Genomic DNA, 26,118 nt, shown 5'->3' with positions numbered 1-26,118 from the left:
CCTGCACAAGGCATCTGTGTTGGCAGTCCAGTCTAGCTTCTCGTCTAACTGAACTCCCAGATACTTGTAGGTCTTAACCTGCTCCACACATTCTCCATTAATGATCACTGGCTCCATATGAGGCCTAGATCTCCTAAAGTCCACCACCATCTCCTTGGTCTTGGTGATATTGAGACGCAGGTAGTTTGAGTTGCACCATATCACAAAGTCCTGTATCAGTTTCCTATACTCCTCCTCCTGTCCATTCCTGACACACCCCACTATGGCCGTGTCATCAGCGAACTTCTGCACATGGCAGGACTCCGAGTTATATTGGAAGTCTGATGTGTACAGGGTGAACAGGACCAGAGAGAGTACGGTTCCCTGCGGCGCCCCTGTGCTGCTGACCACCGTGTCAGACCTACAGTCTCCCAACCGCACATACTGAGGTCTATCTGTCAAGTAGTCCACTATCCAATCCACCATGTGAGAGTCTACTCCCATCTCCGTTAGTTTGTGCCTTAAGATCTTGGGCTGGATGGTGTTAAAGGCACTCGAGAAGTCAAGGAATGTAATCCTCACAGCACAACTGACCCCCTCTAGGTGAGAGAGTGATTTGTGCAGCAAATACGTGATAGCATCCTCCACTCCCATCTTCTCCTTATACGCAAACTGAAGAGGATCCTGGGCGTGCCTGGTTTGTGGCCTCAGATGTACATGAACTAACACTATTTTACTGGTCCACAGTGAAACTCTGGCATACCATTGCATCTAGCAGCTTCAAACAGGGAAAACATTCAAAAATCCAAGGTGCAAAGGGACTGGGGAGTCTTCGTGCAGGATTCCCTAAAGGTTAACTTGCAAACGGAACTGGTGATAAAGATGGCAAATGCAACGTTAGCATTCATTTTGATAGGATTAGAATATAAAAGCAAGGATGAAATGCTGAGGCCTCACTTGGATTATTTTGAATAGTTTTGGGCCCCGTTTCTAAGAAAGGATTTGCTGACATTGGAGAGGGTTCAGAGAGGTGCACATGGATAATTCTGGGATGAAAGGATTTTATGAGCAGCGATTGAAGCCTCTGGACCTGTACTCACTGGGTTTAAGAAGAACGAGGGGAGAATCTAATTGAAAACTATCAAATGTTAAAAAAACATGGATAGAGTGGATATGAAGAGGATGTTTCCTTTGCTGGGGGAGTCTAGGCCAGAGGGCACTAACTCAAAATAGAGGGTCATCCATTTAGAACAGAGATGAGGAGGGATTTCTTTAGCCAGGGCATGATAAATCTGTGGAATTTGTTGCGACGGGTAGCTCTTGAGGCCAAATTGCTGGGTGCATTTAAGGCAGAGTTTGATAGGTTCTTAATTAGTCAAGGTGTGAAAGGTTATGGGGTGAGGGCAAGAGATTGGGGTTAAGAGGGAAATGAATCAGCCATGATGAAATGGCAGAGCAGACTCAATGGGCCAAATGGCCTAATTCTGTCCAATGTCTTATGGTCCAAATGACATTTCATATTGTTTTTCTGAGTATTCCAGTAGACTTTGGGTATTGTATACTCAATACGTACTCCAGTCAGCACTTTTCCCTTAAGTAACACCACCAAAAGAAAGGTTAAGTTGGCCCCTGTCTCACTGCTCTTTGTACGATCTCACTGCATGTGGTTTACTGCAATCCTTGGACTTCTCATTGGTTTGGATTAAGATCAGGAAAGAATTACAGTGCTTATAAAATAATAAAAGGAATGGACTGTGTAACTGGCTGTTAGATTAATTGAACTTGACCAGCTGGGAAAAAAATAGTCAGCATTCATTTATATTGCACAAGAGCATAAGTAGGCTGGGTGTTAACCCTTCTCTCCCCAGGCAGCAGTTAGCCTCTGCAGTCCATTGTGTACGAATGCCGAAGAAGCTAATTATCTGCACGTCTTCAGATGACGTTTAAACTGGTTCTTGGTTGAAAAAGAGCCTCCGCCATCAGGCTCTTGTACCGGGGGAATAAATTCACTCAACTTCTCTCACCTTATCACTGTCCCCGCAACCTAAGGACTCTTCATCCCATGTTCTCAATATTTATTGCATATTTAATCATTATTATTATTTCTTTTCCTCTTCCTTTTTGTATTTGCAGTTTGTTGTCTTTTGCACATTAATTGTCCATCCTGTTGGGTGAGGTCTTTCATTGATTCTATTGTGTTTCTTGTATTTATTGTGAATTCACAAGAAAATGAATCTCAGGGCTGTCGAATATGGTGATTTATATGTACTTTGATAAAGAAGTTACTTGGAATTAAAAAAAAATTAATATCACATAAACATGGTTGGTGCAATCTATTGGATTGATTTCAGTAACCTAAGAGGGTTGAAGAGGAATTTTTCAGCAGTTTTCACTCTGCTTTTTATTCTTTTTTTTCTTTCTCTCCCAGGGATGGAGTAAAGGAATACGGTATTGATGTACTGAGACCTCATGAGTTCATGAGGGGTCGTCTGACTGAACAGCAGATCTTAGTTACCAGAACCCAGGAAGGCTGAGCCAAGAATCGGAGAAGGTGAGAATTTCAAACATGCAACAGGTCCTTTAAAGCGGGGTTGGGAGGGGCACATTACAGGATCGCAGTAAGTTGTAAACACAGCCACCTCCATCACGGGCTGCAGCCTCCTCAACCCCCAGGAGCGATGCCTCAAAAAGGGGGCCTCCATCATTACGGACCCTCATCACCTAGGTCATGCCCTCTCTCATCGCTGCCATCAGGAGGAGGTGCAGGAGCCTGAAGGCTCACACTCAATGATCTAGGAATAGCTTCTTCGCCCCTCTGCCGTCAGATTTCTGAATGGACAATGAACCTATGAACACTGCCACACTACTTACTATATATATATACACACACACACACTTTATGCTGTAATTTATTATGATTTTTTATTATTATGTATTGCAACGTACTGATGCCACATAACAACAAATTTCATGACGTATTCCTGTTATATTAAACCTGATTCTGATTCTGAACAGGTTTGAGTTTGGACTAGGCTAGCAGGTTTTCCATGACACCAAGATTACAGAGGGTAGAATAAGAAACATCATCCAGAAATATATTGGAACAATTATCTCCAAAGATAACAGAGGCATGGATGAGTATTCTGACAGAAAATGATGTCAGCAGAGTCATGGTGATACAATATAGGAACAGGTCTGATCAGGCCATTATGAGCCATCTGGATCATGATTAGACATTTGCTGAGAGAAAGATGGTGCTCTTGCCTTTAAGGGAGCTCTGTTGATCGGGGTCGACCTTGGATGTTGCATCCTAACTGTCTACACAAACCAGGGCAGTACAATATGGAAAGCAAGCTGTTGCCCCTGCAGCAGGCTCTCCCCTCTCCACACAGCTGATGAATCCAAAGGGACAGCATGGACCGATACAATTTGGCATCAGCAGCTTTGCAGCAGTTGTCAGTCAACATTGGGCTGCTTCAGGGACTCCAGCTCTGGATTTTTCCCTCAAAGTTTATGCCCGAAGCCTTCCCCATGAGTAGGTATAGCTACAAAGCAGCGAAGGTTTGAGATGAGAGTTTTCCTTCTCCAAGGTGAACTGACAAACACGGCTGATGAGCCCCAGCAACCAACAATTTCCCCTTGTCAGTAGGAACAGCTCTGCCGGGCTTCGTAGCTAAGCCACACATGAAGGCCAGGAGCTGGACTTGGTTGTCAGAGGCTATTTGAGCCTCATGCCATTGGGAGTATTTAACTGACAGTGGGAGCTTATTCCGACTACCTCCACCGGCTATGATAACATTAAGGGAACACTGCTGTTGCCTAGGGAGCATATTTTATAACATAGACCAAAGGTTGCTCTCCTAAAGTTTTAAGTGGAGGAAATTTCTGCTCACCTACAATGGGATGTTGGATCTTTCAGGAAATGGTGGAAAATAATAAGAGTTTCTTGTGAAGTAGAGATGGATGATATTAGCATAAGCAGACACAAGAGTCTAGTGATCTCCTCCCATTCCTGTAAGTAATGCCCTTCTGAATGTAGGTTCTCACATTGGGAATAACTGGTACTAATCAGAGTCCACCAGCCATCAAAATTATTCTCTACCATAAAGTCCAAACACCAGTTCAAATATCAGCATACATTTGACTGATTTTTGCAATTGATTGATTTCATCTGTATTGTTTTGACTGTGTCCATTTGACCGCAATAATTAATTTCAAGGTACATTTACTGTCAGAGTATCTACCATATACAACTTTGAGATTTGTCTTCTTGCAGGCAGCCACCAAAGAAACCCAATAGAACTCATTAAAATAACTCCATACAACAAAGACCATCAAACACCCAATGTGTGTGTAATGTGCTATAACATTTTACTGTTAATGTAATGGTTTCTCTGTAGCAGCAATGTTTGGGTTATGACTAGAGATAACGGGGGTTTGGAATGTGTTCCATCCAGTGAGAGGCATGTTGTTCTTTCTTGTGGGGCTGGGAGCAGGGATTTTGCGGTCTTTTGTCAGTGAGCGATAAAGAAAGAAGACAGGAATGGAGCGAGTTGGTAGACCAGCGGACGGAGTGAGGGTCCGATGGTCAGTGATGCTCGGAGGAGGAGGTCAATGGGGAACGAATGGATGAAACCATGAGCCCAACATCGCTTTAGACTGTTTCATTAAAATGGGCTCCTTTTCTTTTTTATTTTCTTCACTTACCCTATAGTCAGATTAAGATTTGTAAAGTTCAATCATTTAATTGCATACGGTGTACTGTCTGATATTCTGTGGTTTGGATTCGTAACTGGGTAACACATCACGCTGTCTTTCCCTGGACAAACACATGCTGGCTGAACTTAAAGAACAAATCCTGCAAACTATAAATAAGTAAGCAAATAGTATTTTTTTTTCCTTGTACACAGTTTGACGCAATGTCCTTCCACAAATCTGTGATGATCTCCTAGAAGTTACAAAGTTCAAAATAAATTTACTAATAAAGTACATGTATGTCACTTTTATTGCGGGCCATCACAGTAAATCGAGGAAACACAATTGAATCAATGAAAGGCCTCACCCAGCAGGATGGACGAACAACCAATGCGTGAAAGACAACAAACTGTGCAAATACAAAAAGAAAGAAATAGCAATAACAAATAAACCAAGAATACTGTAAATATCGATAACAGATTACAGAAACATTTAGACTCCAAACATACCATCAACAGGATGATGGAGACAGAAGTTCATCAATGGTCTATACTCCACTGGGAAATAAGGGCCCAAGAAGAAGATCTTCTTCTGAGAAGGAAATGAAGATGAAGAATCCTTGAAAGTGAGTTCAGTGATGGGGTGAGAAAAGCTGGGAATAAGTTGTAGAAACCCTTAAGCACCTTTGGAAAACTTTTCAGCATCAAGATGAATCCTGGCAAAAAAAACCTGTTTAATGAGTTTCCTGCTGACATTCATGCAAAAACTTTGTATCCGTTCAGCTTATGAAGGAGCCCAGCTAGATGCAATGACCTGGAAGCTACATAGAAGTTGTTTAAATATTAGTGAAACTTGACATTTTCCTCATTTCTTTGTCGATTTAGCAGGAAAACATTTTCAGACTTGAAAATAGAAGGAGGAAATATCCAACAGTGCAGAGCTAATAAAATTCATTTTATTCACTTCCTCCAAAATAATCATCTGTTTGCTGCTCATTAAATGGCACTAATGTTTAGATCGCTTGTTTTGAGTGAGATACTGTAGGTGACAAACAAAATTCACCATGAGTGACACTGCTCATTATTACCTATTTATCATTGCTGGGAAATATTACAAACTCTGGTGTAAGGACCCATCAGTAGAATAATTTTGTAATACAGTGGATTCCAATTAATTGGGCTATTGGTTAATCAGGGTAGCCGCTTATTTGGGTCAACACTTCAAGAACAAATACTAATTGTGAAAATAGCCAGGGTTCCCCTCATTTATTTGGGACAGCATGGCACTTAATTAGGACTGTAACATCAGATGAAAGCTGTTAAACACTACCCTGTGCTTAGAGCAAACAATTTTTAAATAGTGAGTGGAGGTGAGGAGGAATCTCTTTAGCCAGAGAGTCAACAATCTGTGTAACTCATTGCCACAGGTAGCTATGGGGGCCAAGTCACTGGGTATACTTAAGGCAGAGGTTGATACATTTTTGATTAGTCAGGGCATGAAAGATACGGGATGAAGACAGGAGATTCGGGCTAAGAGGGATATGGATCAGCCATGGTGAAATGGTGGAGCAGACTTGATGGGTCAAATGGCCTAATTCTGCTCCAATATCTTATAGTCTTATGGTTGTATAGTTGTAAGTGCTTGTGTTTAATAAACAGCTTTTTTTTCACTGGTAGCTAGTTAGAAATAAGCAGTGAGTCAATTCAGAACTGTTTAGCTCACTGCAGTTTCAGACATACAGGCTTGGAGATGTCAGAATTGGCTAGGAGTGAAATTGAAATGATTTCTCTACTTTAACAACTTAGGAACTATGAAGGATTTTAAGGTATTGATAATCTTCTTGAATGTTACAATAAAAATGAAGATTTGCAGGATGCAATCATCAAAAGCTTTGTACGAAGGCAGTCTAGTATGTGCACTAGGTGTCTGTGCTGATTTTCTTCATTTACAGGAAATGTCTGAGCTGATTTTGTTGATTTATAGTCAATCAAAATAACGTGGCAGCATGATTCCTCTGTTGATAACTACTAGGAACTAATACACAGTTTTATAGTACTGTAGGAGCATTGATAATGTTCTAATTTGTTTTGCATTTCATTTAAATACATATTTTGTTACTCAGTTAAATGGTAGTTTTCCCTTTTTTATACCTTTTTAATTATTTCCATGAAACTTTAGCCAATTGTTGCAGCAGCTTCATGAAGCTGAAATGTACCTGTCCTGATGTATCTCAATTAACTGGAATTCACTGTACCTGCTGTTCATTCTCAGGAGGTTAAATGTAGGATGTTTGAAGGGATCTGAAAAACTTTTAGAAAAGACTTGCAGTTTCTGTTACATCTTTCAATAAATTGCAATGTTCTCAATTAATTCAGAGCAAATGAAATAATGGTAGAATGGAGACACGGCTGCAGTTAAAATTTGTTTGCTTTGTCTTCAGCCAATTTATTCATTTTTTTGTGGACATTGACTGAAAATAGAAGAAACACAACAGATTAAGGTGGCGGGGTGAAGATGCGTCTCTACCAAAGGAGGTGTAAGGTGCTCCTTCCCTCCGCGAGGCTGCAGGGCACCCTTGGGCAAGGTGTAGCACCTGCTTAGCACCCTGATCAGGATCACATGAAGCCATGGGAGCAGGTTGTAGATCGTCGAGTGACTTGCTTGTACATATCACAAGTCCTGGTCATGTGGCCACTGATGCCAGGCAGAGTCTCTGAAGAGTATTGATAATGGCTGGAGTTACCCGTCTTGTAAAGACACTGCCCAGAAGAAGGCAATGGCAAACCACTTCTGTAGAAAAATTTGCCAAGAACAATCATGGAAAGGCTATAATCGTCCATGTCACACGACATAATGAAGGAATGAACAACAGAACAACAGAATCCATGAAGACCACCACCCCCCAGCAAACAATGTACAAGAGACAGCAAACTGTGCAAATACAGAAAGGAAAAAAAGAAAAGTTAATAATAAATAAATATCAATGGGTATTGAGAACATGAGATGTAGAGTCCTTGAAAGTGAGTCCATGGGTTGTGGGAAAATTTTGGTGATGGGGCAAGTAAAGCAGTGCATGGTTAAGGAGAATCAAGAGTGCAGGGCATTTCTAAATAGTGTTGAGTTTCTTGAATGTTGTTAGAGTGGATAAATACTCTTATCAAATTCTTGACTTATACCATACAGATATTGGAATTGCAGATGTTAGATGACTCAAAAGGCAAGTTACTTCCATAGAACAGCTTGTTCCTTTCATTATAGCAAGTCAATGGCTGGTCCATGGTAACCTTCAACATTTTGAAGACACGAGGCTCCCAGTGCTACACACAGTCAACTGAAGGAGCTGTGCAGGTCAAGCAGCATCTGTGTGGATGAAAGGAATTGTCCTGATACAAGGTTTTGAGATGAAGCATTGATAATTCCTTTCCTCCTAAAGATGCTGCTCACTCTGTTGAGTTCCTCCAGCAATCTGCTTGTTGATCCACAGCATTTTGTTGTGAGGGAGGCCATGATGGTGAAACCACTGCTGTTTCTGACTTGGGATGATACAGTCATTGCAGGTAATAAAATTCCTTACCTGCAAGATCAATCGGCGTTCACAATAGAGGTGTGAAAGTCAATTGAAACAACCAGTGATAGTTTGAAGTTGGTAAAGCAATTGTCCTTTATTTGTTGGGTGTATATCACATCCTTTCATTATTCTTATCTCATCCGTCTGTGGCACCCCCTACAGCGTAAAGGAAAGCTATGTTCTTCCAGGTTGACTACACTCAGTCATTCTAATCTATCTGTCTGCAGTACACATGTGGTCTCACTTCAAAGGTCTCCCATGTCTGGGTTTGGCTATACACCACTGCAGTCATCCTCGCCTGAATACTGCCATTAACCCTTACCTCACTGCAACTTCCACAATACGTAATGGTGTGTTTGTTTTCTCAGGTTTCTGTGCGATTGGGCAGCGCCGGTGCCAGGCATCGTGATGGCTGCAGATCCGCATGGTGTGATGTTTGCAGCTGGCCCTCTGCAGCTTCCTGAGTTGTTCCTGGCTGTGTCGGTTCTTCTGCCACTGCTTCTCATCCCGCTCTTGATCATCTGTGCATTCTGCAGGAGGTACAAACTTTCAGTCTTTTGGAACTAGGATTTACAGTCTTTTTCCCTCTTGTCTGCATGAGTGTGCATCTTAATTTCAGCACTAAGAATTGTGGCCTCATATCTTAAGGTTACCTTTCGAAGATTAGTTTAGTTTGTCAAATGTATATTGAGACATCAAAACAGAGAGTGAAATGTGTCATTTGTGTCAATTACCAGCACAGTCCAGGAATGTGCTGGGGGCAGCCCACAATTGCCGCATGCACTTCGCACTAACATATCATGCCAATAACTCACTAATGCTAACTCATTTGTCTTTAGAATGTGGGAGGAAACCAGAGCACCCAGAGGAAAGCCATGTAGTCATGGGAAAAATGTACAAACTCCTTACGCACAACTGTGGAATTGAACCGGGGTCACTGGTACTGTAGAACGTAACCTTATTAACGTAACCTTATTAATTGCGTAGATCATCCCAAAGCAGGTCATAGACAATGAAGTAATTTTCTAAAAATTGTCAGTGCTACAGTATGACATAGAAAATAATGTGGTCAATTTGTGAATAGCAAACTACTGAAAACCTCACTGTCACACTGACTAGATGGTGTTTTCCTTTTCAGGGTGCTGTCTTTATTGTTTTTATTTATTTCAGTCTGTGTCTTTATTGATGCTTGCTGCACGCTTGAGTGCTTGTTGGGAGGGGGTTGCTGATGCTTTTTGCTGGTGGGGGAGGGGGCATCATTGCTTTGCTGCTGCTTACGTGTGGGAGGGGGAGCTGGGGGGGCTTTGGGGTTCTAATGTTTAACTGCCATTCATTCTTTGGGGCACTCTGTTTTCGTGGATGTTTGTGAAGAAAAAGCATTTCAGGATGTATATTGTATACATTTCTCTGATATTAAACGTACCTTTGAAACCTTTGAATAGGGTAAGTATTGCTATTAAATATCTGCTTCTATTTTAAGTAGTTATTTTATATATACAAATAACTGCAAGTTTCTAGTGGTTATAGAAAGTGTAATTGTGGAAAGTTTCTGTGATCTGGTTTTCTCATTGGTTTACTCTTATCTGTAAGCTTCAATGGAATTTTCCGGGTATAAGGAAATAGCTTGTTTCCTTATAAGCTATTTATAAGGAAATAGCTTATAAATGGGTAGCTTATAAATAGCTTATAAATGGGTAAAAAATAGCTAAGCCCAAAGCAGCGTCATCTTCTCAGTTCTTCATTCTTTTGTCTCCCTCTTTGCTTAGTCGAACTCAATCACTACCTTGCAACTTTCCTTTGTTCAATCAACTCTTTTTAAAACAATTGTTTGTTAGGATTTTATTCTTTGGAATGTAGAAGATTGAGGGGAGATTTGACAGAGGTATACAAAGTTAAGTGGGGTATAGATAAAATAAATGCAAGTAGGCTTTGACCACTGAGGTTTGATGGGACTATAACTAGAGGTCATGGGTTAAGGGTGAAAGGTGTAAAGTTAAAGGGAAACATGCTCAGAGGGTTGTGAGAGTGTGGAATGAGCTGCCTGCACAAGCAGTGCATGTGATTTTGACTGCAATGTTTAAGAGAAGTTTAGATATAGGTACTATAGTCCGGGTGCAGTTGGATGGGACTAGGCAGTTTAAATGGTATGGCATGGTCTAGATGGGCCAAAGGGCCTGTTCCTGTGCTATACTTTTCTATAACCCTATTGTGACCTTAAAAACCTACTGTGCTGTTCCATCTTCAAAATCCTCATCTAATTGTGTTTCTCATATCTTCTAACAAGGATGAAGGCCATTTGACCATCAAGTCTACACTAGCCCCCTGTGCAATCCCATTCCCTTAATTATTTCCTTATAGCCTATTCTTTCTTACGTGTCCAATAACTACCAACCCTATTTCTCCTATGGGCACCTATAGTACAGTAATATTCCATTGCCAAATCAGCCCTATTTTAGAATGCAAGAGGAAACCAGATCATTTGGGGAATGCATTTGGTCATGGGAAGAACGTGCAGACTCCACACAGACAGCACTTGAGTTCAGCATCAAAGCTGTAACACGGGAGATGTGAAGCTGTGGCATGCAACCATCTTCAGCTGCTTCATCCACGACCTTTGTTCATTCGTGAGGTCAGATGAAGAGATGTTCGCTGATCTCTGCACCATCTGTGATGTCAGATTGTGATGCAGCAAGCCCTGGATAGTATACCACAGTAGTGTAACGGTTAGCCCGACCCGACTGCAGCTTGGGGTGTCAGAGCTCAGAGTTCAATCCTAGTGTCCTCTGTAAGGAGTTCCTTGGAGTGCAAGGGTCTTCAGGATTCCTCCCACAGTCCAGAGACATACCTGGCAGTTTAACTGGTTGTCAGGGCTTGCTGAGCGATGGGGCTGGGAGGGCCTCCTCTGTGCCGTATTTCTAAATCAATCAATCAATCCAGACCTAAAATGATAGAAGGGTGGCAAGTAACATTCACGCCACAAAGGAGTCATACAATGATGATATCCATCATGAAAAAATGCAGCCACCGCACCCCGACATTCAAAAGAATTCCCATTACCAAATCTCCCATTATCAATATCCCGGGGGTACATTTGACTGGAAACCAGTAGCCATATAAGGATAAAGAGATTAAATATTAGTTTTACTTGTCACATGTATATTGAATCATACAGTGAAATGCATTGTTTGCATCAAGTCAAATCAGTGAGGATTGTGATGGGCAGCCTACAAGTGCCACCACTCTTCTGATGCCAACATAGCATGTCCACAACTCACTAATCCTGACCGTATGTCTTTGGAATATGGGAGGAAACCAGAGCACCCGGAGGAAACCCACACAGTCATAGAAAACTCTCCTTAGAGGCAGTGGTGGGAATTGAACCCCTATCAGTGATAGCTGGTGCTGTAAAATGCTGCGCCAACTGCTACACTACCATGTCACCCTTACAAAATGTGGCTACAAGAGCTGGTCTGAAATGAATAATCCTATAGCAAGTTACTCATCTGCTAACTCTTCAAAGCCAGTCCACCATCTACAAGTCCAGAGTATGATGGAATACTTTCCAGTTGCCTGGATGAGAGCGACTTCAACAATACACAGGATGCTTGACGCCATAGAGGGTTTAGAAGTCTGGCTGATAGACACCCATCCACAACCATTCAATCACAGGGGATGTATCAGTCTGGTTGATAGACCCCCATCCACAACCATGCACTCACTCAACCACAATGAGGGTATCAGCAATTTGGTACCATCTGCAGATGCGCTACAGTTCTCAGAAGTTCTTAGTCTGCACCTTCCAAAACTACGGCTTCCACCAGCTAGAAGAACCAGGACAGCAAAAGCATGAGAACACCATCACTTGGAAATTGCTCTCCAATTGTACCATCTTGACTTGGAAATACTTCGCTCTTCCTTCTCCATCGCTGGGTCAAAATCTTGGAATTCTCTCCTGAACATATACCCACACTTCAAGAACTGTAGTGTTTCAAGCAAAGATCTCACCACCACCTTCTCAATGGCAACTAGGCATGAGCAATTAAATGTTGGCTTGGTGTCATTTTAAATGCATTAATCCTGCCGGTTAGATCTAGGAACTTCCAAATGCTCCACCTCTCTCTAGGTTAGGAAGTTCTTCCGAGTTCACTATATGATTCAGTTTTGCATTTGTGGGCCCTCCTATAAGTGGAAACTGTGTACATCTTCTCCAGCAAAGCCTTCTGAAACCTTGAAAGATTGCTTTTCCTCAAACCTCATAGCAAGAGCGAAGAAACAGAAGTTTGTTCAGAACTTCAATTGCTCCCACCTCCTCTTTGTGAGTTTACCCAAGGAAATCCTCTCGACCTCTTTCAGTGCTTTTTAGGACATGGTCCAGAACTATATAGACCACTAATTGTCACAGTGACATTTGGGGAATCTCACGGATTTCCCTGGCTCTTGGTCTGCTTGTGATTGACCAGCAGAGTGTGACTTCTTTAGCTGACCTGCTGTAAGCCTCCCATTTTAAAAGCAGATAGGAAGTACATGTTTGGTTAATTGATCATGGAAAGTTAGAGTAGTGTCTGTTTTCCACCACAAAAATTCATGGTTCTTGCAGTAGATTTGGCCAGCGTTATTGAGGCCATTTGAATTCCATTATTTTTCTGCTCCACCTTGTCATGGATTGGAGCATCTCACCTCTGGATGTATTCCTGTGGATTACATCACATGACTCTCCCATGTGATATAATCCACAGAATTAATGAACACCCATTTAGAATGGAGATGAGGAGGAATTTCTTTAGCCAGAGGATGGTGAATCTGTGGAACTTGCTGCCACAGACGGCTGTGGAGGCCAAGTCATTGGGTATATTTAGGGCACAGGTTCTTGAATAGTCAGGGCTTGAAGGGAAGAGACTGAGGCTGAGAGGGAGATGGCTCAGCCATGATGGCCTAATTCACCTACTATGTCTTATGGTCCGATGTGGGACCTCTCCTATGTGCTTTGCTATCGATTGCCTTGTATGCCTCTGCCTGTCTTCTCCAGATCTCCATTACATCGTTCAATGCCGCACAGCTGTAAAAGAAAAATTTTTCAAATCCCAACTTCATTTTCATATTAAACAAGCAAAGAAAAATGAGAGATTTTACTCTCAATTCTTTGTTGACAGCAATGACACAGAGACTTTGGGATTCCGTGGATATTTATCACCCTCATTCCAAAAGGCAGAGGTTTATCCACATTGTACAGTGGCATCCGTTAGTCTCGCGAGACTATGGATCTGCGCCTGCAATGGTTTCCAGGGCGCAGGCCTGGGCAAGGTTGTATGGAAGACCAGCAGTTGCCCACGCAGCAAATCTCCCCTCTCCATGACACCACTGTCATCCAAGGGGAGGGCAAGGGCCGATATATACTGCTCCCAGAATTCACTTTCTTTATGGTTGGGTTAAATTCTTCTCCATTCTTAGCAATTTACTTTCGAACGTTTCATCACCATACAAGGAGACATCATCAGTGTGCTGTTAATTGTGGTGTGTCCTCCGAATGCTTGGCCTTTATATACTTATCAGCTGACTGGTTGTCATTACGGAAACTCAGTTGTGGCGTAGGAGGAAATCTCATTGCTGATTGGTTGTGTATTGAACTTTGTGTGTTGTGGTCTGGAATTTTGTCCACACTGGCTCATAAATTGATTGAGATCAAATTTGTGCGTCTCTTGATCTTCATAGAAAGGGGCTAGAGACTAAGGATTATTCCCAATCACTTCCTTTATGGTCAATAGAACCGAATGTAGCAAGTCAAAAGCACATTCACTACAAAAAAATTTGCATTCACTGCAAATTTAATTTATGCGTCAAAGATACGCCATTAATTTAAGAGCCAGGTTGGTTGGGCTTATGACTTATTGATGGTAACTTGTGAGATGACATACACACAGTCATTAACGTGGTGCTGTTCTATTTTATCTCTCCCTCTTCATCGTTTTCTGCCCAGCAGATTTTCTGAAAGAGTGCAACGCTTTGATGGACAGTTGAAAGCGACGTTTACCGTAAGTCAAATTTACTTCATAGGTGGCGAGAATGAGTGGAATTCTTGCAAATTAATGGAATGAGAGCTTGAATGACAAAACAGACTTTTTCTGTGCTACATAAACTGCCTCCGTGACATATACAATTTGGCTGGAGGTGTGGTGTCATCAGAAGTGGACTATGGTCCCGGGTTCGAATCCAGCCAACCCCTTGCATGCTTTCCAGCTGATGCACCATCAATAACTCACGCTGAGACTTAGGAAGCGAGATATCGGCTTTTATTGACTGGAAGAATAAACAGCACTACATCCTGGGGAAAATGAGGGAGAGCAGCAGCCCACAGTCGCCTTTATACAGGGGTCTGTGGGAGGAGCCACAGGAGCAGTCAGCAGGGTCTGTGGGAGGAGCCACAGGAGCAGTCAGACAGGTATATCTAGTTCACCACACCAGCCTTGCTGAGTTGAGTGCTAAGCTAGCAACTCAGCCTCATAAAAATCAGAGAAACGCTAAGGAAATGGTGAAAAATGCCACCCGATGTGCCACAGGGTGCAGAAAAGCAATTCACCTTGTTGACAGGAAGCTTTGTGTTTTTAAAAAAAAAAAAGACTTGCATTAGTCCAGCACCTTTAGCAACCTTATGATTTCTCAAATTGCTTAAAAGCCAATGATGTCACCATCATTGAGTGGTACAGTATAGAAAGAGACACTTCGGCTCAACATATTCCTGTTGACGCAGAGGCCTATCTGAGCTAGTTCCTACTTTCCTGAATTTGAACCATATCCCCCTAAACCTTCCCTACCCATATAAAACATTTCATTGTACCTGATTCACCACCTCAGCTACCAGTGTCTGTGTGGAAAATCCTGTCCCTTGTGCCCTCTAAGTCTTTCATCTCTCACTTTAAGCCAGTGCTTTTTCATTTTAGACTCCTCTACATTGGTAAAAAGACTCGTGACAATCCCTCATAATTTTACTCTGCTCTATAAGGTCACCCCTCAGCTTCCTAAGCTCCAGGGGTAACAGTCCCAGCCTATCCAGCCTCTTCTTACAACTCAAACCCTCCAGTCCCAGGAGCACACTTGTGAACAGAAACGCTGCAGATGCTGGAAATACAAACTCAGCAGATCAGGCTGAGACACTTCTTCAGGACTGGAACGGTAGGGGGCAGAAGCCAGAATATTAATTTCCATCCATAGCTGCTGCCTGGCCTGCCGTGTTTCCCCACCATTTTGTGGTATTGCTCAACATACCTGTCAATCCTTTCTACAGCTCAATTAAGCCTCACTTCCCTAGCTTCATCACATCCTTTCTATAGTACAGCAACTAGAATGACACACAAAACTCCAAGTACAGCCTCGCCAATTATGTTTACAGAAAGAGTACAGCACATTTACTGTGTAAATGTGACAGTCACTTTGCACCCATGAGGAGGTATCTCAGAGTTGAAAGTTCAGAATTTGACTCCCAGTGTCAGACTGCTACCCATTGTGTTATAGCTAAAATTGGATGGACTCAGGTCGTTGAATGGACCAAAAGGTCGAAGCTATTTCAACCTGTTTGATTATTCAAAAACAGTCTATTAGAGTCATAGGAAAGTACAGCACACAAACAGGCCTTTTGGCCCATCTAGCCCATGCTGAAATGTTTAAACTGCCTAATCCCAGCGACCTGCATTGGGACCATAGCCCTCCATACCCCTGCCATCCACGTACCCATCCAAACTTCTGTTAAACTTTGAAATCAAAATCGCATGCACCATTTACACTGGCAGATTGTGCCATACTCTCACCACCTTCTGAGTGATCAGATTTCCCCTCATGTTCCCTTTAAACTTTCACCTTTGACCCTTAGTTGTAGTCTCACCCAACCTCAGTGGAAAAAAGAGCCTGCTTGCATTTACTCTAGCTATACCCCTCATGATTTTACAGATGTTAACGTAACTAAGAGCGTCAAGATGAGGGCACTGGGGACTATGAGGTTGAATAACAACAAGATGAATTGGGGAATTTTTGTAGGGGAAGTGCCTGTATGACGTGTGATTTTTAAGGTCGATTCCCTGACTAGGTTGTGAGGATCAAATTAGGATAGATTGTTGGGGTACGTCATTGTTAATCATTGACAAACAAAACTCAAAACAACTTTCAAACCCCCTCTGTCCTTTTCACTCCGCAGAAGAATAACAGTGGTTCTGTTCGACTCAGCAACGACCTGGACAGTACAAGTGAAAAAGGAATGATTACACGGAGAGTTGGTATGTAATGGTCACAGAATCCAGAACACAGAAGCCTCCTGCTGATAAAAATGGTGGCACAACGCTTTACAGTACAGGCGAATCAGGTTCAATTCCCGCCACCGCCTATAAGGAGTTTGTACGTTCTCCGCATGACTGTGTGGGTTTCCTCTGGGTTCTTCGGTTTCCTCTCACAGTCCAAAGACGTACCAGTTGGTGGGTTAGTTGGTCATTGTATATTGTCCCATGATTAGGCTAGGGTTAAATCGGGGATTTCTGGGTGGCACAGCTCGGAGAGCCCACAATGTCTATTCCGCACTATTTCCCAATTTAAAAAAAACAGAACCAATGGTTGATATTTATTAAATTATTGGACAGCAGTGGACTAAAAATCATTCATGTGCTGATAAAGGAATTCAATCTGTTTACTGAACCCCCAACTGGTTTTTCTCTAAACCTGAACCAGAGCTCCCTCTGCTGGCATTGTGGTTAAAAAGCCTTACACAAGAGACTCTGAGTAACGCACAAAATGCTGGAGGAACTCAGCAGGAAAGGCAGCATCTGTGGAAAGCAAGAAAGTGTTGATGTTTCAGGCCGAGGCCTGCCAAGCTGTTCCAGCATTTTGTGTGTCTCACAATTTTAAAAAAATTGTTCACATCTTAAGTTCTTCCAAAGCATTTGCATCAAGAAAATGATGTGTTTGAATGTAGTCACTGTTGTGATGTAGAACTTAAAATCTTATAAATAGAAAAATTCCAGAGCATAGGAACAGAATTAGGCCATTCGGCCCATTGAGTCTGCCCTGCCATTCCATCATGGTTGATTTATTTGAATATCATATATACAAGTTACTAACCTTCATCCTATGCTTCAGTTACTCATAATCCTAAAATGTGCTGATCTTCCCTTGTTACCAGTTCCCTGGCAATTATACTGTAATATTTTCATAACTCTTTTGCCTCACATTAGTCCTTGAGGCACCTCCCCTTCCCGGCAGATTCACCATTCCCTGAAATATCACTGTGCAGATGGCCACACCCTTCCGTATGCATCGCTGTGGATGACCATGGCCTTTGCTACAGGCTCTCAAGCCTTTCACTCTCACTTATGAGTCTGTAAGCTATTTTTTTGTGGCTGGACATGCGTTCAAATCTTTACCAGCTTTTATTCTATTTCCCTTAATAAGATTAAGATTGCCGTGCCGACCAGCAATTCCCCGATTTATCCCTAGCTAGCCTAGCCTAATCAAGGGACAATTTACAAAGATCAATCAACTGGTAGACGTGGGAGGAAACCAGAGCACCTGGAGAGAGCCATCCAGAAAGTACAAACTCCTTACAGACAGTGGCAGGAATTGAACCCCAGTCACCTGTACTGTAAAGCGTTGTGCTAACCACTATGCTACTGTGCCACTCTATGGAAATGGACAGTCAATACTCAACTCTTCAGAACTGATGAAGTAGACTCAAAATATTCACTGTCCCTTTCCCTCCATGGATGCTACCCCCGCCACTGACTTCCCTCAGCATTTTGTGTGTTGCTCCGGATTCCAACCCTGGTGCGCTCTCTCTCTCTCTCTCTCTCTCTCTCTCTCTCTCTCTCTCTCTCTCTCTCTCTCTTGTCCCCAACAGTCCTGCAGACTTTGAGTGACAAAATGCTTCCTGCTGTGACACCTGTAAGGCGCAGTTTTAATTTCAAACTTAATTTTGTTTGTCTTCAACTCTCCCCTCCAAATAAATTTTATCTCCTCTAGCCTATTAACTCATTTTAAACACTGCAATAAGATTACTTCCTTAATCTCCTGCATTGAAGGGAACCGTGGTTAGTCTACACAGCTGCACAATTTTACCAATTTAGCCAAGGTATAATTCTGTCAAATCTGTTCAGCATTTTTACAAGACCATTAGGTTCTTACCGAGATGCAGCTCGATTCAGATGGAAGATTTTTAAAATCATTTTTGTAATTCCTAACAAAGTTGTGTATTAATTACAGGCATTCTCCTTGTACTTTACAAATTAGAATATTTATTCTGTTTTGGCATAAAGTTAACAGAGAATTACCATGACTAGCCAAGTGGATTCTATGTGGTGAAAACAAAAATTAGGAAGAAATGTCAGCTGAAAGACAATACACTTTGGTAGTTATCCCTCCACTTGTCTATTTCTTGGTCAAGTTAATGACTAGTGACTTTCCTTCCACAGACCTGCAGACGGTAACAGAAATCAATGAATCCCAAGTTGTCCAAAACATCCCAAGTACTCAGTTGACTAACCATGCAGGGAATGACGTGAGCAATGACGAACGTTTGTATGAAGAATTGAGAGACGTCCATGTAAATCATTGGAGCACAAACAGGGGAAGTCTAAGTGTACTGAAGCCAAATTGTATCAACCGATCTGAGGAAGTGTCCTCAGCAGAATTAAACTGTAACCCTGAGGTGAGTGAGTCTACAAGTGAGGAAACACAAGCACCGATATATGCAAGAGTGGTCAAACAGAGAAACAAAGAGAGTCAATCACGGGTTCGGGAGAGACCTGAAGTTGAAGATGAAGGGAACGTGGATGAAGCGCCACCAGTCCCAGACAAGCATTTGGACGATGATGATTCAGCTCCACGTTAAAGATATGAGGTAACAAAATTGTTCCAATACAAGATTATTTCAGCTGGTAAATCCTCCACCCAACAAAGCATGGACAGCAAGGGAAGCAAGAGTATGTTTAAGTTTCTAAGGAAAGACTTGATGCCCATGGCTAACAGATGTTTATAGATCATCATGCATCTTCTTGATCTGCTGGAGGATTTCCATAATCCTATCAGCTGGAGGGAGGAGGGGTAGAGGTTCCAAGATTCTGGCCTTGTAATGTTGAAGGAACTTCCATTATATCCAGTCAGTAACATTAGGTACTTAGATGGAAATCCATAACGCCCCAGTACTCTCACCACCTGGCACTCAAAGTCAGTAAGACGAAAGAGCTGATTGTGGACTTCAGGAAGGATAGGTTGAAAGAACACACACTAATCCTCATAGGGATCCAAAGTGGAGCAAGTGAGCAGTTTCAAGTTCTTAGATGTCAAGATCTCTACCAATCTAACCTGGTCCCAACATATCGATTTTGTTATAAAGAAGGCAAGACAGCGGCTATACTTCATTAGGAGTTTGAAGAGATTTGGCATGTCAACAAATACAGTCAAAAACTTCTATAGTTGTACCGTAGAGAGTATTCTGACAGACTGCATCACTGTCTGATATGGAGGGGCTACTGCACAGGACTGAAAGAAGCTACAGAAGGTTGTAAATCTAGTCAGCTCTATCTTGGGTACTAGCCTATAAAGTACACAGGACATCTTTAGGGAGTGGTGTCTCAGAAAGGAAACATGGACATCCAGCACCCAGGGCAAGTTCTTTTCTCGTTGTTACCATCAGATAGGAGATACAGAAGCCTGAAGGTACACTCAGCATTCAGGAACAGTTTCTTCCCCTCTGTCATCCAATTCCTAAATGGACATTGAAACCTTGGACACTACCTCGCTTTTTAAAATATACAGTATTTCTGGTTTTTTTGCACCTTTTAAAAAATCTATTCAATATATGTATACTGCAATTGATTTACTTGTTTGTTTATTATTATTATTTTTTCTCTTTGCTAGATTATGTATTGCATTGGACAGCTGCTGCTAAGTTAATAAATTTCACATCACATGCTGGTGATAATAAACCTGATTCTGATTCTGATTCAAGAGCAGTTACTACCCCTGAACCATCAGGTTCTTGAACAAAAGTGGATAACTACACTCACTTGCCCCATCTTTGAAATATTCCCACACCAATGATCTCACCTTAAGGACTCTTTATCTCACGTTTTTCGCTATTTATTTCTATTTGCATTTGCACAGTTTGTTGCCTCCTGCACTCTGGTTGATCTTTCATTGATCCTGTCATAGTTACTATTCTACAGATTTACTAAGTATGCCCGCAGGAAAATAAATCTCATGGGTGTATATGGTGATATATATGTAATCTGATAATATGTACTTCCCACTGCTGTCTGTAAGGAGTTTGTTTGTACGTTCTCCCCGTGACCGCATGGGTTTCCTCCCACAATCCAAAAATGTACTGGTTGGTAGGTCAATCGGTTATTGTAAATTGTCCTGTGATTGAGCTAGGGTTAAGTCGAGGGTTGCTGGGCAACACAGCTTGACAGGCTGGAAGAGCCTATTCCACATTATATCTCCAATTAAATAAATAAATAAGATTTACTTTGAATCTTTGGAATTTACTTCGAACTAACAATTCAACATTCAAATCTCACTATGGCTGCTGTGGAATTTTAAATTTGGTAAACAATATGATTTTATTTTTCAATTTGTAGTCACCATCACTAGATTATTGTAAGAACCCAGCTGGCTTACTGTCCACGCTGACAGTGTTGTTGCTTTTGAATGCCCTGAGGTGCTGGTGGTTTTGGATGGAGTGGTGTTCATTATCTCTTCATTTAGTTCAGAAGGTGAACTGTTAACTAGATGACTCTTGACCGAGTCAGATGAACTTTCTTTACGCTTTTCCTTAAAAACAGTATTTGTTCCTAAAAGGCATTTAAGGAAAATACAATCAACTAATAACTGCAGTTCCATTTTTATTTACTTCAAACAGCATTGCAGACCATACAGAATCTGTTGCAAAATATGTAATTTCCTTTTGATGTAAGTTCAGAAAATGGCTAAAGGAGAGAAGTCACAGGGGACCACAAACCCTGTTGGGATACAAGACAAGAGGTTTCTGTCGGTGTTCCTGAGATTGGGAGTGAATGTTTGCACTTTCAGAAAGGTTGCATTGTTGGCATTTGTTGTGACTTCCCTTGGGCTGATGGCACAGTAGGTTGCAGAGGCGACGTGAGTTCCTGGATGCAGCAACGGGTGGCAAAGGCCAGCCATCACTCTGGTACCGACCGGGAAGATGAGAGAGACCATGACTCTCACCTTGATGAGCAGAGCAATCAATGTTCAAAGTCAATTTATTATCACCAGGTACACCACTGAGATTTGTTTTCTTGCAGGGATACTCATTAAATCTATAGAATAATAACCATAACAGAATCAATGAAAGACTGCCCAACTTGGGAGATCAACCAGAGTGCAGAGACAACAAACTGCCCAAATACAAAAAGAAGTCAGTAATAATATAATATAAATAAGCAATGAAGATCAGGAACCTGAGATGAAGAGTTCTTGAACATGAGTCCATAGGTTGTAGGAACATTTCAGTGATGGGGTGAGTGAAGTTTTCCCCTCTGGTTCCAGAGACTGATGGTTGAGGGCTAGTAACTGTTCTTGAATCTGGTGGTGTGAGTCTTGAGGCTCCTGTACCTCCTTGGTGGCAGCAGTGAGAAGAGAGCACATACTAGCTGGTGGGGGTCCCTGAAAATGGATGCTGCTTTCCTGTGACAACGTTTCATGCAGATATGCTCAATGGTGTGGAGGGCTTTACCTGTGATGGGCTGAGCTGTATCCACTAGTCAAGGATTACATTCCTTGACTTCTGTAGTGCCTTTAACACCATCCAGCCCAAGATCTTAAGGCACAAACTAACGGAGATGGGAGTAGACTCTCACATGGTGGATTGGATAGTGGACTACTTGACAGATAGACCTCAGTATGTGCGGTTGGGAGACTGTAGGTCTGACACGGTGGTCAGCAGCACAGGAGCGCCGCAGGGAACCGTACTCTCTCCGGTCCTGTTCACCCTGTACACATCAGACTTCCAATATAACTCGGAGTCCTGCCATGTGCAGAAGTTCGCTGATGACACGGCCATAGTGGGGTGTGTCAGGAATGGACAGGAGGAGGAGTATAGGAAACTGATACAGGACTTTGTGATATGGTGCAACTCAAACTACCTGCGTCTCAATATCACCAAGACCAAGGAAATGGTGGTGGACTTTAGGAGATCTAGGCCTCATATGGAGCCAGTGATCATTAATGGAGAATGTGTGGAGCAGGTTAAGACCTACAAGTATCTGGGAGTACAGTTCGACGAGAAGCTAGACTGGACTGCCAACACAGATGCCTTGTGCAGGAAGGCACAGAGTCGACTGTACTTCCTTAGAAGGTTGGCGTCATTCAATGTCTGTAGTGAGATGCTGAAGATGTTCTATAGGTCAGTTCTGGAAAGCGCCCTCTTCTTTGTGGTGGCGTGTTGGGGAGGAAGCATTAAGAAGAGGGATGCCTCATGTCTTAATAAGCTGGTAAGGAAGGCGGGCTCTGTTGTGGGCAAAGTACTGGAGAGTTTAACATCGGTAGCTGAGCGAAGGGCGCTTAGTAGGCTACGGTCAATTATGGAAAACTCTGAACATCCTCTACATAGCACCATCCAGAGACAGAGAAGCAGTTTCAGCGACAGGTTACTATCGATGCAATGCTCCTCAGACAGGATGAAGAGGTCAATACTCCCCAATGCCATTAGGCTTTACAATTCAACCGCCAGGACTTAAGAACTTTTTAAAAGCTATTATTAATGCTTTTTGAGATAGTGATTTAGATGCATATCATATTTTTTTAATGATTTAAGTATTGTATGTAATTAGTTTTGCTACAACAAGTGTATGGGACATTGGAAAAAAAAAGTTGAATTTCCCCATGGGGATGAATAAAGTATCTATCTATCTATCTATCTACTTTTTGTAGGATTTTCTGTTCAAAGGCATTAGCATTTCAATACCTGGCTGTGATGCAGCCAGTCATTATACTCTCCATTACACATCTATAGAAGTTTGTCAAAGTTTTAAGTGCCATGCCAAATCTCTGCAAACTCCTAAGGAAGTAGATGTGCTGTCATGCTGTCTTTAAAATTGCATGTATGTGCCAGGCCCAGGGCAGGTCCTCCGAAATGATATCATCAAGGAATTTAAAGTTGCTGATCCTCTCCAGCTCTGATCCTCCGATGAAAACTAACTTATGGACCTCTGGTTTCCTTCTCCTGAAGTCAATAATCAGCTCCTTGGTCTTGCTGACATTGAGTGAGAGGTTGTTGTTATGGCTCCACTCAGGCAGATTTTCAGTCTTCCTGATAGGGCTGATAGGTTTTGGGTGGGGGTGGGGGTGGGGGGTCACTGTTCTCAGAGAGAACAAAATCTGCATTTTGAATTTTGTAAATATCACACTTTATTAGTCCTGTCTGTCCTGAAGAATGAAACCCCCAGATGTCCTACTGGGTGCCAGGGCCTCCAGAAATGAACACTACATATTTAACACAGAGTGATACAAACTTTCAACAAAGTGGCTTTTTACTTAGACACGATGAAGTCAAAAACCCTTCTCTACATATTTTAATGCTCTTCTTTCTGACTTTTCTGCCAGGTTTTATCACAGCATGTCCAGAGCATTAATCTTCATTTCATGGAGACTTTGGACAATCCTACAGTTGATGCACTCTTGGCGTCAAGGCTATGGAGAGTAGTGTGAGTTTCATGCGGACACAGGGCCACTTTAGTCCATGTGGTTCTTGAACCTTCCTTTACATTTGTGCCTGCAAATGCTGACTGTATCCAGCAGACTGAAAGACAAGATTCAAGATTGAAATGTATTTATTTACCACATCTACAATAAAATGCGTCATTTGCGGTAACAGTCGACACAATCTGCTGGGGGCTGCCCTCAAGTGTCATCACACATTCCTGTGCCAACAATGGCTGACAGAACTCAACAAGCAACAGAACTGCAGCAGCAGAACCGACCCCACTCTTCCCTCCCTCCCACACACATACACAGTCCTGTAATATGAAGACCATCTGTCTTCTTTGGTCTGCAGCCTCGGACCACACAGACATCGGGTCTTTAACCACTCCAGAGTGGACTCGCAAAAATTCATGGGCACGGAGCTCCAATCAATGGGCCTCGACTTCCAGGCTTCTGACTCGACCCCTGGGCCTTGGTCCTCGGCATCAACACTAGCACCCACCAATCACTGAGCACCTCGAACTCCAGACTCGCCAATGATGGGACTCAAGCCCTAGGCCTCGAACTCTCGACTCGCTGATTTGCAAACCCGTTAACTATGAGCACCACAGTGTCACACTGAAAGTAAATTCACATTGAGCAATATACTTAATGTTGAAGCTAAATTCATGGTAGACTGCTTGAATGTTTCGACATCTACTGTTCAATCCCAATGCAGTTTCTGTTGTATAAACCTGTCCCACGCTGTACAGTCTTGATATATACCAATTGTATCTTGGCTCATGTTCAGCCCTGAGTTACAAGACCTATGCCAGGACTTTACAATATAATTCAGACTGTCGCTCTGATAAATGCAGTATTGTTGAAGATGTAGTGCTTCACGATTCATCTACCTGGACATTAAAGATCAAGTGCTCAGGTAGAAAGTATTCTCACGATGTCGATCTCCTCTTGACCAAGAGTGTGTGACTTTTTATTACTCCTGATGCTACTTTGGGATTTTGTTGCAAGTAATCATTTTATTTGTGTACAAGTTGCTGCTTTTCATTGTAATGTATTGTTTATAGGATGCTGAAAGGTAATAATATGATGAAATTATTGAAAAGACTTTTTTTATATTATGTGTATGTTTGCATCTAGCTAGTTCTGACTCAGCCCATGTGGCTGGGATGATCTGGGTTCTGTTCCCGTCTTGATCTGATGCTGGTGGATTACCTGCCCTCAGCTCAGAATTCCTCCTGTTGTTCGTCTCTGAATACAGACAAGATCAAACATGAGGCTCTTTTATAAACAGCACGTGTTCAGTGCTTGGGCTGAGGTGTGAGAGAATGATTACTTAACTAACGCATGCTATCAGGAGTTCAAATGTCTGCAGAGGAATTCTTCAGTTCCTCACTCTGGACTCTTACCTCTTCTTCTCACCTCGCCTTTCCTTCCTTTCTTCCTTGGACGACTCTCCTCTCCTATCAGATTCCTTCTTCTCCAGACCTTTACACCTTTCCTACCAATCACCTCCCAGTTTCTTACTTCATCCCATCCCACCCCCACCCACCTAGTTTCACCTACCACCCTTTAGCTTATCCTCCTTTCTCTCTCTTCACCCTTTTATTCTGGTGTCTTCCCTCCTTCCTTTCCAGTCTTGGCCTGAAACATCAACTATTTATTCATTTGCAATGAGTCTGCCTAACCTGCTGAGTTCCTCCAGCATTTTGTATGTGTTGCTCTAGATTTCCAGCATCTGTAGAATCTCTTGTGTTTATGATCTGTGGGGAAGGGTTGGGTGGGTGGGAGGAATTGTGAATATATTATTGGTGTGTTTGAACCTGGATATTAATCGTCTTCTCTATAAATTTATTGTGCAATCTTAAATTTTCTGTTCCAGCTTACAACATGAAACAACAAAATAAAACCTTGCATTATTGTCTCATCTTGACTTCCTGCGGTGTAGCCTACATTGTTGACACTGAGTAATCATTTATAGAATCATTAAAATCATTATAGAATCATTAAAATTTGTTCAGTTATCTCATTTCTGGCCAGAAATCTCTTCAGCAGAATTAGAATCAGAATCAGGTTTAATATCGCTGGCATATGTCGTAAAATTTGTTCCTAAAGCTGTTCCTAAAATGTTGAGTGTGTGACTTCAGACTCCTATACCTCCTCCCTGGTGGCAGCACTGAGAA

General features: G+C 42.2%; 1 protein-coding gene across 2 annotated transcripts in view; it reads left to right on the top strand.

Annotated features, from left to right (window-relative positions):
- The window catches only part of LOC140719746 (uncharacterized), a 30,895-nt gene extending 5,033 nt beyond the window's left edge, over positions 1 to 25,862 (top strand). Inside the window, exons 3-8 of one of the 2 annotated variants that reach the window (XM_073034583.1) lie at positions 2,408 to 2,530; positions 8,611 to 8,781; positions 14,220 to 14,271; positions 16,425 to 16,503; positions 18,685 to 19,112; positions 23,837 to 25,862. In XM_073034583.1, the coding sequence (XP_072890684.1) occupies positions 8,651 to 8,781; positions 14,220 to 14,271; positions 16,425 to 16,503; positions 18,685 to 19,103 (681 nt within the window). In that variant the 5' untranslated portion in view covers positions 2,408 to 2,530; positions 8,611 to 8,650 and the 3' untranslated portion in view covers positions 19,104 to 19,112; positions 23,837 to 25,862. Of the gene's footprint in view, positions 1 to 2,407; positions 2,531 to 8,610; positions 8,782 to 14,216; positions 14,272 to 16,424; positions 16,504 to 18,684; positions 19,113 to 23,836 lie in introns of both variants that reach the window. The other variant, XM_073034582.1, reaches the window with a different exon arrangement.
- The last annotated feature ends 256 nt before the right edge of the window (positions 25,863 to 26,118 follow it).

This window comes from Hemitrygon akajei, chromosome 32 (assembly GCF_048418815.1).
Source record: "Hemitrygon akajei chromosome 32, sHemAka1.3, whole genome shotgun sequence".
NCBI classification, from domain to species: domain Eukaryota; kingdom Metazoa; phylum Chordata; class Chondrichthyes; order Myliobatiformes; family Dasyatidae; genus Hemitrygon; species Hemitrygon akajei.
The sequence above is the reverse complement of the archived record's forward strand: the minus strand, read 5'-3'. Positions and strand labels throughout refer to the sequence as shown.